Below are 15889 nucleotides of genomic sequence, written 5' to 3' on the forward strand. Positions count from 1 at the left end.
TATTTTAGACCATCTTTTATTGTCCTGAGGTATGCATGTAAATGTGTGGATATATATGTACATGCATATTTATGGGTATAAATAAACACACACACAACCATATATGTACATATGCATCTTACATGGGAAGCTCTTCGTGAGCCGAGACCACACCTTATAATACACTGTGCACAAAGGAGATATCCACTAAGAATCTAGAAAGGGACTGAAGGGCTGAAAGAGAGAAGGGGAAGTCTGAGGCATTGGATATCCCTCAAAAGGGTCAGCTAGCATCCAGGACTAGGAGTCTGGAAACCTAGCTACAGTCTCAGCTATTCCAGAAACTTGCAGTGTGACCTTGGGTAAAAATTTACATAAGTAAAGACTTTACATAAGTCAAGACTTTACATAAGTCTTTTAATCTGTAAAACAAAGGAGACGGGCTGGCTGGTCTCTATGGCCTCTGACCAGCTCTGCTTTTATGCTTCTGAACTGTATGAAAGTGTCCTGTAAGTGAGGCCTGCATTTTCAGCGGGAGATGTCTGCACCGCGCTGGATCCTCCCTCTTAGTATTCTGGAACCTGGGAACAGGACCAGAAAAAGTGGAATATGGTGCTATTCCAGCACTAATGGCTAGTTTGACAGATGGGGTGATAATCTTGAGCCATATTATTTTATGATTCAGTTTTAATTTAAATCAGGAACAGCTATTAAAATCCCTTCAAATGTCTTTTCAGCATTTGTAGAGATGATCATTTGCCTTTCTGTTGTTGTGTAATCTCTTCCTGTAATGGGTTTGATGAATAGAACTCCTAACATATAAAAGAAGGACAAAAGAAAAGAGGAAACTTTAAACAATAATAAGATAAGAGGCAGTGTTCAGTGGACAAAGCATCCTGAGTGTAGTAGGCTGAAGAACTGCAACCCCCCCCCCCCCCACCAAGACATCTTTGTCAAATTCCCTGGATTCTGTGAATGTGACCTTACACAACAAAAGGTGTGATGATGCTAAGGATCTTGAGAGGAGAAGTGTATCCCGTATTACCCAGGTGGGCCCTAAATGCCATCACAATTGTAGTTTTAAGATAGAGGCTGAGGGAGATTTAACACAGACACACTGAAGAGAAGGCAGCATTGTGACCACAGAGGCAGAGATTGGAGACATGTAGCCACAAGCTACTAGAAGCTGGCAGAGGCGAGGAACAATCCTCCCCCAGAACCCCTGGCATATGGCCCTGTGGACACCTGGAGTTCGACTTCTGGCCTTTGGAATAAGAATGGATTTCTCTCTTGTTAAGCCACTTGTTTTTTTATAGTAGCCCTAGGGAACACAAATGCTAAGGTGGTTATATTTTTAGTCATATTTTCTTATCAATGTCTACTTTTCTTACATTGTGACCAGAAAAATTGGCTTATGAGAATTTTACTTTTTCAATTAACATTTGAAAAGTAATATGGCAAAACTAATTTTCCTGTAGTTACCCAACTGCTTGTAGTTCTTCACACACAGTGGTGGCTCTCGGCTCTGGAATGCCCTCCCTCCTCCCTCCTCCCTTCATCTTTTCGGATTCAGCTTGGATACACTTCCTCCCCCAAAACCCCTCTATACTCCTTGCTCTGGGCTAATGACTTCTGTTCAATGTTTCCATAATGCCTTGCACATCTCTAGTTTGACCCTTCTCATTCATTAGAGTGACTTATGTATCTGCTACACCCACCACTGAACTGTTAGCTTCTCCAGAAAAAGACTCATCTTACCCATCTTTCTATATGTTCTTAACATTCTTCCACAATTTATTTATCCATCAGCTAATGTGAGTGGCATCTATGCCATAGTGGCCACACTATGTGCATGGCCACCATAGTGTGTGTTCAAGAAATGGTTGAAAAACAAGGAATGAATGAAGCTATGCCCCTTTTTTTAAGTGAGGAGATGAAAATATACTGGCCTATGAAATGGTGGAAAAATGCAAATAAATAGGAAAACAGTTTTTATTTTCTCTGGTTATATTTTCTAAAATGAAGTTGCATGCCAGTCATCGTGTTAGATACCAAAGTAAGATACTCACACAACATCACCCGCGTAATGTCGAATTCGAAAGTCTCGATCAAACTCCAGGATTTTGTCTGAGGCACAGAGCTAAGAAAATCAATAAGGAGATTATTTTGAAAATGGCTATTTTCACTTTCCTAAAAATATACTCCAATTTCATATAAGATGATGATAGTGTCACAAATCATGATACCATTATGAATGAGATAATGCCCCACCATGTGAGGCTTATATGGCAAAACCTTCGAGCTTACACCGGAAATCCACACAGCTGGACTTCATTTCCCAGCCACCCTTGCAGCTGGATATGGCCAAGTGACCAGGTGCTGGACAATGGACGGTGAGTGGAAAGGAAGTGTGGTTATGTCAGGCCAAATCTGGTAAGAAGTGGGTGATCCTTTCTGCACTTCCTTTTCTCCTCCCATTAGCTGGATGCAGAGAAGGATAGTGGCAAGGGGAGGGAAGAGCTGGAAAATGGAAGAAGTCCAAGTCCCTGGGAGAGAAGTGCTAAAAATCTTGGCTGCTGCCTGGGTGCGGCCCAGCCTATCCGGAGTCTCTTTCTCTTCCACACTCCACTCAAGGAGCACCACACTGAAGGCTTGCTGTCTGCTAAGTGCACATGTCTCAGTCAGTCCTCACAACTGATAAAGTAAGTTAAGTATTATGAGCTCTCTTTTATGTACTAAGGCCCAAGTCACATGGCTTGTAAGTGGTAGCTCTGATGCTTCTGGGGACCAGATGTAATGTCTGTGCTCTCCACGTACACAACGGCCTGGCTAACCTGTCTTTTGCTCAGCTGGGACTCAAGTTCAGGTCCATCATTTCAAAGAAGATCAGCCTCCTGCAGCTCTTTCTCATGGAAGAGGAATACGTTCCGGACAGGCGGTTTTTATATAGCCTGGTGGTCTCCACTGCTTTCTGTAATTTTCCTTGTTATAGTAACACCCAGACTTCTTTGTCTGCCCTGTGAAGGATCACTTGACATCCTACAGGTTCTAAAGCAGACATCCAAGAATCCATAAAGCACTGAGTGCACTTACGTACAAAAACTTAAGTTTCAGTATGGTGGCTTCTATATTGATAACTGGACTAGTAAAGGAATAATTAGTTTATTAGTTAGACAAGTGAATCATTCCAGGAAATGAGAGTCAGATTTCCGAGGTTCAAATCTTGGTTCTGTTTTTAACTTAACTTTTTAAACTTAATACTTTATAAATTTTTAATTTCATTTCAACTTTAATAATTACTTCTATCAGAGAGTTGTCCTAAAGGTGAAATGAGATATGGAGACCAACATAACATACATAACATACAGAGGGATCTGCAAAAAATTGAATTCCTCTTTCCTTCTGTCTCTCATTAACCATTTTACAAAACCCTTTTATTTATAAAACTCTTCATGGAAAAGGACCCAGGAGATGCCTACGCTGAGTATTCTCACATTTGGATACTGCAAAGTCTCAACCGATCTGAACACAGAAGATTTTAGATTTTTCTTTACTTTCTGGAAAGAAGTTATGTTATCATTTAACTTTGTATGCTCACAATACTTTAAATAGTAATTTCATGGTTTATTGGATCATTTATCTGTCTCTCCATGATAACTTTAACGTCTAAAAAACAATTCAGCCCCATAAATAAATACAAGGCAGAAACTTATTTAACACGCCCATAACTCAAGATAACATGTAACCAATAGCAAATGATAATACCTGGCTTAGCATACAGCAGTATAGCATTATTTAAAGGAAAGGTTCATAGTGATGAAAATATCCTAACTGCTTGGTTATTTCATTTCTTTCCCTCATTAGGGTAATAATCCCAGAAATTAATTGGGACACTTTAAAGGTCCCAATATCTCAGGACTTGTCTGGGGGATGACAAATCCTGGAGGAAGGAGCTACCTGGTTTGAGAGTCAGAGAAACCTGGGTTTCCACATTTAAAGGAAAAAAAAAAGGGGTGCCTGGGTGACTCAGTAGGTCAAGCCTCAGACTCTTGGTTTCAGCTCAGGTCATAATCTCACAGTACTTGAGTTCAAGCCCCACGTCAGGCTCTGTGCTGACAGCTCTGGAGTCTGCTTGAGATTCTCTCTCCCTCTCTCTGCCCCTCCCCCCCATCTCTCTCTCTCAAAAAAAACAAAAACAAAAACAAAAACGTTTTTTAAAAAAATAAAATAAAGGAAAAAAAAGAAAATTCCCATTTCTGCAGATAAATCACCATTTCACAATTTCTTATTAAATCGGTGGCAACTGCTTAAAAGTACTATGTACAGTTGCTACTTTAAGAATGAGATTATGTTTCAAAATATTTGGTGGACAAATTTAATTCAGGTGTATAAATGGCCAAGGTGAATCAAAATGAGGTCACTTCTCATATGAGACTCATAGTTAATTTATTTAAATGAAGTGGAGCCTTGCATGTTTTAGTTTTAAACTGAATATTCCATAAGATCTATTTGGTATAATCGTGACCAATTCAATTCAGTTTTACAAACATTGATTAGGTACCATCTGGTACGCAGGATGTAGGTGAGTCTCCAAAACCCGGGCTGGGATTATAAAGGACGTGAGTAACCCAGCTCTCTAAGATAGGACATCTGCCCACGTAATAATACCATCTTTTAATGGATCGCTCTAAATAGTGTAGGTTGCTTCTAACTTGGCTCACTGCTCTGTCCCCAGCATCCAGGATTACGCCTGGAAACAGCAAGTCCTTGTATCAAATGTGGGAAATGTTCTGACCAGAACCCTCATGTCAAAGGTCAGACCATAGTATCTGACAGCCGACCGACTTGTAGGAGGGATCCAAGTCAGTCCTCAGTAATACACCAAGGAGAATCTTTTAGAAATAAACTGGCCTAACATAAATATCAGTCAGTAATCTATTTCTTGATGATTTGTGCTTTTATCCAGTTAATTGTGGATTCTTACTCTTCTGATTACACAGTTTCAAAGGGGACAAAGTCAGAAAATAGATTTGCGCAAAAAAAGAAAAATGGCAGTGTGTCAAAGATTTGCATGGAAATATGGAGGAGCAGAAATGTTTGCTCCTTTCTTTATGGAAGTGATGGTGCACAGAGCCTGTTTCTACTTTAGTCTATGGCTGCTAGACACGCCTGTATTGGTAGAGTGTCGGCGGACCACCAGGATGACGGTCTGCCCCTCCCAGGACAAGCATAGTATCTGCGAGGCACGGCACAAAGGTCTGATAACCACGACCGCCACCACCCATTACAGAAATGTCATCTGTTTAATGACATTTTTAGAATGTGAAAAATAGGGAGCTTAAAAGGATACCCATTCGTTTAAGGGAACGAATTCCTTGTAACAACGAGAATTACAGCTAGAATTCCCCTCATTTCAAGAAAGTCACATAGCCTGAAGAACTATGGCAGAGGACACATACTACGTTTTATAACTGATGACAGTAAAAAGTCAAGGACAAAAGCTGTTTTTGGTGCCAGAATTATCCGACGCAGGAACAAAATTCTAGCACATGAACAAGGCCTCTGTACCTATTGGTTATAAATGACATCATGCTTTCTAAAATCATGTTCATTTTTCCTATTTCTAGCAAATTGAATAGTCTGGAGCTCCCTCTCCTGGATATTATGATTTTTATCAGTCTTGTCATCCCATAAACCAGACAGGCAGGATTTACTTACAGCAGTAAGTTGCTTCATGATTGCTTATGCTCTTTCTTGCTTAGTTGAGTGGACCTCTTTTAACCCAACATTTAAAACCATTTAATTGTGTCCAGCAATGGGGAAAATCCTACACATCAAAAGTAGAGGAAGTTCTCATGAAGCACACTACCTTTCGGCTGGAAAAATGACCATGTTTGCCCAATTTGCTGTTAAGTGCTTCGAGGAACATTTCATCGGTGACCTTGCCGACATTCATGCAGGCGTCATCTAGGATAGCAATGATCCCCTTGTGCTGCTGCTCCACAAGGTCCACGATGATCTGATTGTTGAAGTAATCAATCTGCAGGACACAGCACGGAAGTAATCAATCTGCAGGACACAGCACAGAAGCAGGTCCAGAGGGAACAGACAGCGGGCCAGGCAAAACACCGATGCCTCCACTGGTTTCAGAAGTTTAGGTCAAGCTTCCTTGGTGTTACGTATGTGAGTAGCATTAGCGAGGTCTGATGCTAAAATGAGCACGTGTTCTACCACAGGTTTAGTTTTTAACTTCTTTGTTGACTCTGTCATGAACACTTTGTGTTACCTGAGTATAGCTCAAGGCAAAAAGGATAAAGTTGGTGATATTTCTGTCATCACTAACTTTTGTTTGAATCCTATACCTAACCCTACTCCTTCATACTCTCAATCTCCCAATCTGTGTGCCATTAACCACAAGAGCCACACTCCACTAAAGACCGACAAGTAACCTTAAAGTGTTATTCGATATGTTACTTCATGACGTTAAGGTATCATACCACAACTTGAATTTTTAGTTGTATGGCCCCAGATGACTAAAACTCAAAAGAGCATCTTCTCCAGCTTCCCCAAAGTTAAAAAGCATTCACGGGTCTAACAGAGTTTTGATATTTCTCTGGGAAAAATACAAAAAAAAATCTAATTCTGAGATGAAAGTTTCCACAAAAGAGAAGAATAAACTTTTCAGGGGCACCTGGGCAGCTCAGTCAGTTAAATGTCTGACTCTTGGTTTCAGAGCAGGTCATGTTCTCATGGTTTGTGAGACAGAGACCCATGTCCAGCTCTGCACTGACAGTGTGGAGTCGGCTTGGAATTCTCTCTCCCTTGCTCTCTGCCCTCCCCACCTCAAAAATAAATAAATAAACATTAAAAAAAAAGTTCCAAATAACATCTGCCTTTTTAGCAACTTCAATATACACAGGGTTTACACAAAATTCCTCTGCTACATCTGTTTATTTGGATGGTCTACAGCACAAATCTCACCACACTCACACCGGACTAACTCAGGCTAGCTGTACGTCATTTGAAGGTGGGCAGTCTGTTATCACACTTTTAGTCCTGTGTGTTCCTGTGTCCCCCTCATTCAGGAGGTACCTAAACTCGAGTGTCGTCTCCATCACCTACCATAAGACCTATACGTTCACAATGGACTATTACAGTCTCATATGGACTCCTGCTCCAGGCGCTCATGCCGGTTATCTGTCTGTGGGTTTCAGCTCTCCCTCTACTCTTCCAAGTTCTCTTCTGTATCCATGGACTGAACGTCTGCAGACTGGGTGGCTTCTACCTCCTTTCTTATACTTTTGCTAGTTTGCTAAATCAGTGAGTCTCAAGAGGATGACTTTTTCCCCCCAGGGGCATGTGGCACTGTTGGGGGACATTTCTGGTGGTCGTGACCACATGTGCCATGGGAAGAGGCCACTAGGCGTCACGATGCACAAGACAGCCCCATAACAAAGACTCATCTGGTCCAAATGTCAATGATGCAGAGGTGGGGAAACCCTGGCCTAAATATTTACTTTTACTGTGGACATGTATTACATTTCCTAATTAGGGAGAAAAAGTTATTTCCATCTTTCGAAAAAATATCCTTACTATTCTCAAAAAGCAGTAACTCTATACTAATTATTAGCTGAAGTCTTAGACTTTGGGAGTATAGAATTAAAGACTAAGTCTTCTGTCCTAGGGACAAAATAATTAAGTCCTCTAAAGTTCCAACTGTAAAACTAAAGCGATTAGTCTTTGCTGAGAAGTTCAGAAACTTTTAGTTTGTAACTTTAATGTTACTTCAGTGCTTAAAGTTGTGGCTTCCAAACCAGGTTCTTCCAGCAACCTTGATTACCAGGAGGCTTCTTGGGGGTTCCAGGGGGCAAGAAGAGATATGACGAGTAGCTCAGGGGCACAGAGGTCTCCCATTGCCACCCCAAATAGAGCAGCTTTGTGCCTAACAGTCAAGTTGTCAACAGCCAAAAATGACATTAACTACAGCACCAAAAGCCTGTAAAAGTGAGTCAAGCATTAGGGACCTTCTGATAGGAATCTACATATACCACCTCTGAAACAGACTGGCAGAAAAACACTGATTCTGAGACCACACAAGACTCCAGATCTAACAACCAAGGACATACGCGGATCAGGGACATGTATCAGATGACACCAAGGGAATGCAACGAGCAGGATCCAGACTGTGGGCAGGTCCACAGGACAAATGACTCGTTCTCTTCGTTGGAAGATTGCAGGGAAACAAGAGATGGAGGAGGAAATCTATACGTATGCGAGAGTCCTACCAACTGACCACAGTGTAAGAACCTTACCTGGATCCAGATTCAAACTGTAAAAACAAACCTGTAAAACAACTGAGGAAATGTGAACACTGCGTGGATATTTGAGGATATTAAGGAATGACCATTACATTTTTTTTTACTTTGATAATGGTATCATGGTTACGGTATTTGTAAAATGCCATACAACGTAAAAGGCTTTATCTTTCAGAGAAGCACACTGGAATATTTACAGGTGAAATAATATGATGTCTGAGATCTGCTTCAAAATAGTCTGGGGGTGTGTGGGTGGGTACAGATCGACCCAAGACTGGCAACCCACTGTAACTGTTATGGTGGGTGACAGGTCCATGGAGTTTATTATATTACGATCTCTGCTCTTATGCGTATTTGAAATCTTCCATAATAAAAAAACATTAAACAAAATCAATCACTATGTTCAGAAATTGAGTTTTTAAAGGAAATAATTACCCAGAATAGAGATTTTAATTTGGGGAGACCCGGCATGTAGTTAGTACAGTAACAATTACCTTGGATCTAGCTTTTTGCCCCCTCTAGGATATTTATTTCCTGGTTTATTTTGCTAAGGATTTTTGCATTTTTAGGGCTTCTGCTCCTTTTTCAGATGTTTGGAATAGCCTACTAGAACTGCTGACTTTTCTCCTTATCAGCTATGCCTGTGGAATTGGATATCCCAATTATTAAAGGGTATTTTTGGCCAGTATCTCTGAATCACATCTGAATCGTAAGTTTCATGATTAAATTTGCTATAAAAATCTAAGCTTCAGTTATACTGTGTGTTAAATTGTACACCAGATCCGTTCACAGAAAGCTGCATCTAAACTTAATTGAATTCCATCTCCAATGTGCTACGAGAGTTCACGGTGTAAATCAAAATTGTAGGTGATCCTATTATAAAGTAATAATACACCTTTTGGTTCATTTGTAAATTGGTAAAATTGCACTAACATACTTGAACAAAATTTTCTTATGGTATTCTGATGTTTAACACATGATGGAAGGTGAATATGAAATTTGAGGCAGGACAGCTATTAATTATACCACTGTCTCCCTTTCTGAATGGGAGGAGACAGAAAGTAGGAAGGTGGGAAGAAATATAAAAGTAATTTACATACAACACCTCAAATAGCTTTTTACTATTACATTGGATACTTAAAAAACACTGTTCTAGGGGCGCCTGGGTGGCGCAGTCGGTTAAGCGTCCGACTTCAGCCAGGTCACGATCTCACGGTCCGTGAGTTCGAGCCCCACGTCAGGCTCTGGGCTGATGGCTCAGAGCCTGGAGCCTGTTTCTGATTCTGTGTCTCCCTCTCTCTCTGCCCCTCCCCCATTCATGCTCTGTCTCTCTCTGTCCCAAAAATAAATAAACGTTGAATTTGCCATCCTTCATATAAGATTTAAAAAAAAAAACAAAACACTGTTCTATTTGGCAAGAGGACAAACACAGTTTTATAAACACAGAGACGTGTGGAAACTCAAAAGTTTTTGCATTTTTTTTCAAGTCTGTTCTCAAGACTGTTTAAAAATACAGATTTAAAAGAAAAGTTTAGTAGGTTTCATCCTGTCTTAAGCAGGGGGTCTAATGGTAAGCAACAAGAGAGCCAAGTAAGTCATGCTCTTTGGCTGTGACGTCTGGGGGCCTGTGTCCTGGGGCAATCCCACTAGCTGGTTCTACCTCACTGCAACTATTTGACTGTAACAACTGTCAACGTTCACAAAGGGCCATGAGGTGATAACAAGGTGTGACACGAAGGCAAGCCAATGGAAATAAATGTGAATGCAGGTGTTTCCATGCACGGATTTCAGAGAATATAAACCATATTACCTGGAGATAACAATGCCATTTAGATTACAGAGTAGAAATAAGAGGAGAAAGAGGAAGGAAAGAAGACAAACTAAATTTGGAAGCCAAGTCCAGCCAACTTAAGGCAAAAGTCACTGCTCCGAGTAACTCCTAAATGACACTAAACTCTCCTAGACAGATACAAACCAGAAAACCCATGTGGCATCAGCTAGAAAGTGCAAAGGTGGTAACTCAGCATTTCTGGGCACCAACAAGGCAGGCCAGCAGCTTAGAGAAGTCGCACCTATCAACCCTGAACGTGACTTGTAAGCACATATCCCCAAAAGGGAAGCTAATGTTTACGTGTTGCACATACTCGAGAAGATTAAAACAGAACTCCTAAAATGGTAAGATCTGACATTGTCGCTGACACACGAAGCACATGAAGGTGCTTCCCGGAGAAGCCCACTCACATGCTTCCAGGGGATCCCCTCCCGCTGGTACTCCTCCTGCTCTTGCTTCAGAACCAGCTGGATAAAGAGCTGCTGCAGCTTCTCGTTGCAGTAATTGATGCAGAACTGCTCAAAGCTGTAGGAAGAGGAATCCATGAGGTTCAAAGAATTAGAAAATAAACAACAGAGTTTCAAGTACCTTGTCCAGTTTACCTGTTGTTGTCAAAGATTTCAAAGCCATAGATGTCCAAGACACCGATGACAGTGTTCTTCCCATGGACTGTGGTGTCATAGTTCTTAACCTCAATAATGTCATTGATGCGAGTAACAATCCAACAGAAAAGGCGTTCGTATATTGCCTGTGAGGAAAACGACATCATTAATTCTCAGTCCCCACATGGGACTGAGTCTTCTGTTTAGATTTGTGGTAAGTTTTACACTACCATCCACCTTCTCCTTACCATTCAATGCAGCTGTTGTTACTCTAAGCAGAAAAATTAGAAATGCACATCACCTGTTTAAAAACTACATGATGGGGGCACCTGGGTGGCTCAGTCGGTTGAGAGTCCGACTTCGGCTCAGTTCATGATCTCATGGTTTGTGAGTTCGAGCCGTGCATCGGGCTCTGTGCTGACAGATCAGGGCCTGGAGCTGCTTCGGATCCTGTGTGTCCCTCTCTCTCTGCTCCCCCCCCTGCTCACATTCTGTCTCCCTCTCAAAAATAAATAAAGATTAAAAAAAATTAAAAAAAAAAAAAAACAACTACATGATGAAGGGGCACTGACCTGGCTCAGTTGGGTAAGTGTCTGACATTGGCTCAGGTCATGCTATTTTGGTTCATGGGTTGGAACCCCGCATCGGGCTCTGTGCTGACAGCTCAGAGCCTGGAGCCGGGTTTTGATTCCGTGTCTCCCTCTCCCTCTGCTCTTTCCCTGCTCGCACTCTGTCTTTCTATCTCTCTCAAAAATAAATAAAACATTAAAACAAATTTTTTCCAAATAAGAAAAACGACATGATGTATGCAACACTCAAGTAAATGGTTTGGGTTTTTTAAAGATTACTATCAGTCATTATGGTGTCCCAAAACCATTCCCAGGTGCATCTCTGTGCCCGGCTATATCAGTCATTGGCTGCCTCCTTTATAGAATTTGTTTCATTGCTTTATTGTGAGTTTCATCAAGTATTAAAAAGTGGGGAACGAGGGTGCCTGGGCGGCTTAGCCGGTTGAGCGTCCAACTCTTGACTTTGGCTCAGATCATTATCCCAGGGTTGTGGGATCGAGCCCTGTGTTGGGCTCCACACTGAGAATGGAGTCTGCTTAAGAATCTCTCTCTCCCTCTACCTTTCTCCCCTGCTCGTGTGTGCTCTCTCTCTAAAATTAAAAAAACAAAAACAAAAACAAAAACACGGGGAACCAATGAGTTAATATCTATGTCCCAGTAGAGCCCTATGGATTCTAAAAATATAAACACTGATTTATAATGCTACGTAAAGATCTGGACCAAAGACCATAGTTTGAAGTCCTTGAGAATGAAACACATATCCAATACCCAAGGACACTCACACAAAGACACCCGTGGACAGACGCACCACACACTCACACACACGCACGTGCTGATACAAACATGCTCTGCAGTGCCACATCTTTAGCACACTCATCGTCAACAGCTCCCTCCAGCTACACTGTCTCCACCTGCACACATCTACACAAACTGCCTCCAGTTTTCGCCTCCCCTTTACTCTTTGATCCACTCTAGGCTCTGCTTACCTCCCACCGCTCCCCTGAAATGGTTCATCAAGGACCCCAAGCACCTCAGTGTAGGCACTTTCTTGTGCTTCTATATGGACATCTTAGACGCTCAGTCTCACTCCACCTGGTTTCCCACCCTTTTCTGGAAACACTCTCCTCTCTGGGATTCGTGATATGTCACTACCTTAATTTTCCTCTCATTTCACTGGCTGCTCCTCCTTGGTGACCTCTGATAGGGTCTCCCTTAACTGGCCTCAGTCCTCTTCACTCTCTTAACACCTCCTGAGTCATCTCCTTAGATATTACACAGTAGGAACATAATAATAGCGATATGTAATGGTAATATTCCCCCAACGCAGATCTCTCCTCCAAGCGCCAGATTCCTGTGCTTGCCAGCCTACCTGACAACATGCCTAGAGGTCTCGCGGCCGTCACAGACACATGTACCGCTAGGCTCCTGATCTTCCCATCTCCGACAACTGTTCATACTCTACTTCTAACCAAGAACAAATGACACCAGAAATTTAGGAATTTAGTCATTCATCCATTCAACAGATATTTGCTGAGTACTTACTATATGCAGGTTGTTGGAGACACAGTACTAAACAAACATAAACACAGTCTCAATCTCCAAGGAGCATAGAAAGTAGAATGAAGGAAAGAATTTCTCTCTCTCAAGGTGAGTTGCATGGGATCTGAGGATAATTTAACCTGTTCAGAGTTCGGAGGCCAGGGAAAGCTCCTCTGAGAAAGTGGGCTGAGACCAGAAGGATGAGTAAGAGTTGGCCGGGAAAGAGGGGGAGAGAAAAGCAATCCAAGCAGAGGCAACAGCATGTGCCGAGGCCCTACAGCTGGAAGGAGAAAGGGATAACGACAAGCTGCAATTCCTGAGCACTGGAATAAAGAAAGGAGGCTGGAGTGTGGTGTGGAAGGAAGCAGGAGACGTAGGCTGAAGCCAGACTATATTAGGAATAACCCTTGATTTTATCATTCCCCAGACAAACAGGGGCTGTGGATTTCACATCCCAAATACGGTCTGTCTCAAATCATCCTCTTTTCCCCATTTCTACACTACCTGCCATGGTCTCTCTCCTGGATGCTGAACTATCTCCGTAACGGTCTCCTCACTGCCACCCCCAGCCCCCATAAGATTCGCCATGCTCAAGCCAGAGCCATCGTTTTAAACACGCAGACTTGCTGTCACTGCCTCTGCTTAGAATCTCCCACTCTCCACTGCACTCGGATAAATCCAAATTCCTCTTGAGACTAAAAACCAAGCCTGAGACTTCTACAGGTAAAAACAGAATATGCGGCAACCTAACCAACCAGCAAAAAGACCAAGAAAACAAGGAAATGTAAACTTGGGGACACAAAACATGTGCCATGCAGACAACAGATAAAGATTTCAAGTTACAAGCTCTTACAAACTGGCAATAAAATGAGAACGGCCTTGAAGAAAAACGTACAAAGGACATTACCAGGAAATTCTCAGAATGGATTTAAATACCTTACAAAAAAATGTGGCAAGACGCTCAAATACACTAGCAATGAAAATTAAAGTAATAATCAAGTATTACCGTCCACCCATAAACTCAGTAAATTTAAAGTTTAAAATCAGTGTGTCCTGAGCTCTGGTGAGCTCCTTCCTGGGAGTCTGTCCAATGGAAATAAAAGTGCTGGTGTGGAGGGATACACACACACGGATCTGGCAGCATTATCTGTCGTGGCAGAAAAAGGAAACAAGGTGAATGACTTAGGAGGAGGATGGCTAATAAATCATGGTGCCATCACCACACAGACATTAAAGACAAGGGATGAGAACTCCATCGGGGAACCTGAGGTGGTCTTCATCAAACACTGGCGGAGCAAAGCAAAATGCAGGACGAGGAGAGGGCCCATCATTAGCTTCCCAGTCAGTGAGCTTCACTTTCCTCAGAATGTGTCCTGAGAATGATGCTCTCAGTCAGGGGGTTTTATGGAGACTGTGATGGCCCCAAACCTCATGGTCTCTAAAAGCCTTAACCCACTTTCTAGGAACGTCTGGATACATCCTCACAAAGTAGCAAGAGGGGTGGGTGGACAGGAGACCAAGAAGGTAACAAAGAAGCCACTGCTGCAGCCTTGGTAAAGGTCTGTTGACACCAGGCCCGCGAGAGTGTCAGTTAAAATCCCACCTTGGCAAAGGCGTCCCTTCCATAGCTAGCTTCTTGCTCCGTGTGCTGCTTGTCGATGATGTCGCGACCTGTGGCCACCGTCCGGTAGAGAAGGGCTTTCTCAACCATGTCCGTCTTGGTGGAGAGCAATTCTGCTATGATAGAGACAACCTTGCCATTGTCAATGAGAGGCGTGTCACCGTCCACCACGAATTTTAAATTTCCCTAAAGCAGGGTGAAGAAAAACAAGACGCACCATTTCCAGCCAGATTCTGAAACATTACATCCAGGATCTATTTGCCAACTTAAGATAAAATTCAACGTGATCTTGTTTGTAGCACAGATTTCCTACACACATCACTTTATATAAAAATCTAGTGCACTGCCCATCTCTCTTCTCCAGACACCCATCTATCTTTTCATCTGCAGTGTTTGTTTCTGATGGACAGAGGTTTTACATTTTTATGTAGTCACATCTATGAATCTCTTGCTTTACGGTTTCCCTTACTCTGTGTCATACTTAGACCATTCCCACTCCAAAGATTTTATGAATATTTAATATTTTCTTCTAATACACCGCTTTCCCCCTTACGTTTAAGCTTCTAACTCACTTAGCATTTATGTCGCTGTGTAGTGCAAAGAATCTAACGTTATTTTTTCAGAAGGTTAGTTAGTTGCTCCAATATTATTTATTGAACAAACGGTCAAACTTTTTCTCCTGATTTAAAATGTCACCTGTAGTATATATTAAATTCCCCCCCTTCCAACTTTGTGAGTCCATCTATATTTTATTTATTCAATAAGCAATAAATACTTACTAACCACCTACCCTACCAACTGTCTGGCACATGAACCAATCTGTTGATTAATCTGATGATATATTTGTGCAACAAGTTGTAAAGCACTGTCATTTTTACTATCATTTTAAATCTGGTAGAATTCGTCATGTCCCCTCTCCCCCCCCCCCCACTACTCTTCTTTAGTACATTTATTTGATCTTCTTACATGTTCATTGTTCCAGGTAAATTCTAGAGTCGTTATGTCAACTTAAAAATAAAATTCCTGTTTGGCTTCTGAAGGATAATGTTGCACCTTATTTATAAACTGATTGAAAGAATGGGACGATTAATAATGTTAAAGTCTTCCTAGTTAGGGACATTTCTTTAAGAGAACAGTTATATTACCCTACAATACTTTTTATATAGGTCCCGCACATTTCACTAGAAGTTAAATCTTGCCACGTTAAAGTAAAAGGTGACTTTTATTCCAGATTTGAACTCATGTTTTTCTAAGGTTCCACGTTCATTATGTTTTCAACATCTATAATTACACAAATGGTAACGAAAGACATCTGACAAGCAGACCCCCGTGTCCTCTGAGTTTGCTGTGGTATCGGAGAAAATGACTGACCCATGAGCTGGCCAACCTGGTCTGCAGTGTCGGCCACCGTGACCTGGCTATGCCTTTGACCC

At 41.8% G+C, this 15889-nt stretch overlaps 1 protein-coding gene across 4 annotated transcripts in view; it reads right to left on the reverse strand.

Moving 5' to 3' along the window:
* MYO1D (myosin ID) overlaps nucleotides 1-15889 on the reverse strand; it is a 362829-nt gene that overhangs the window by 238641 nt on the left and 108299 nt on the right. For 3 of the 4 annotated variants that reach the window (XM_023244611.2, XM_019817507.3, XM_045044201.1), the window contains exons 8-12: nucleotides 14439-14642; nucleotides 10728-10873; nucleotides 10536-10650; nucleotides 5849-6019; nucleotides 2049-2119 (exon numbers count right to left, since the gene is read on the reverse strand). In XM_023244611.2, the coding sequence (XP_023100379.1) occupies nucleotides 2049-2119; nucleotides 5849-6019; nucleotides 10536-10650; nucleotides 10728-10873; nucleotides 14439-14642 (707 nt within the window). Of the gene's footprint in view, nucleotides 1-2048; nucleotides 2120-5848; nucleotides 6049-10535; nucleotides 10651-10727; nucleotides 10874-14438; nucleotides 14643-15889 lie in introns of those variants that run through there. The other variant, XR_002738262.2, reaches the window with a different exon arrangement.

This window comes from Felis catus, chromosome E1 (assembly GCF_018350175.1).
Source record: "Felis catus isolate Fca126 chromosome E1, F.catus_Fca126_mat1.0, whole genome shotgun sequence".
In the NCBI taxonomy this organism is placed as follows: Eukaryota; Metazoa; Chordata; class Mammalia; order Carnivora; family Felidae; genus Felis; species Felis catus.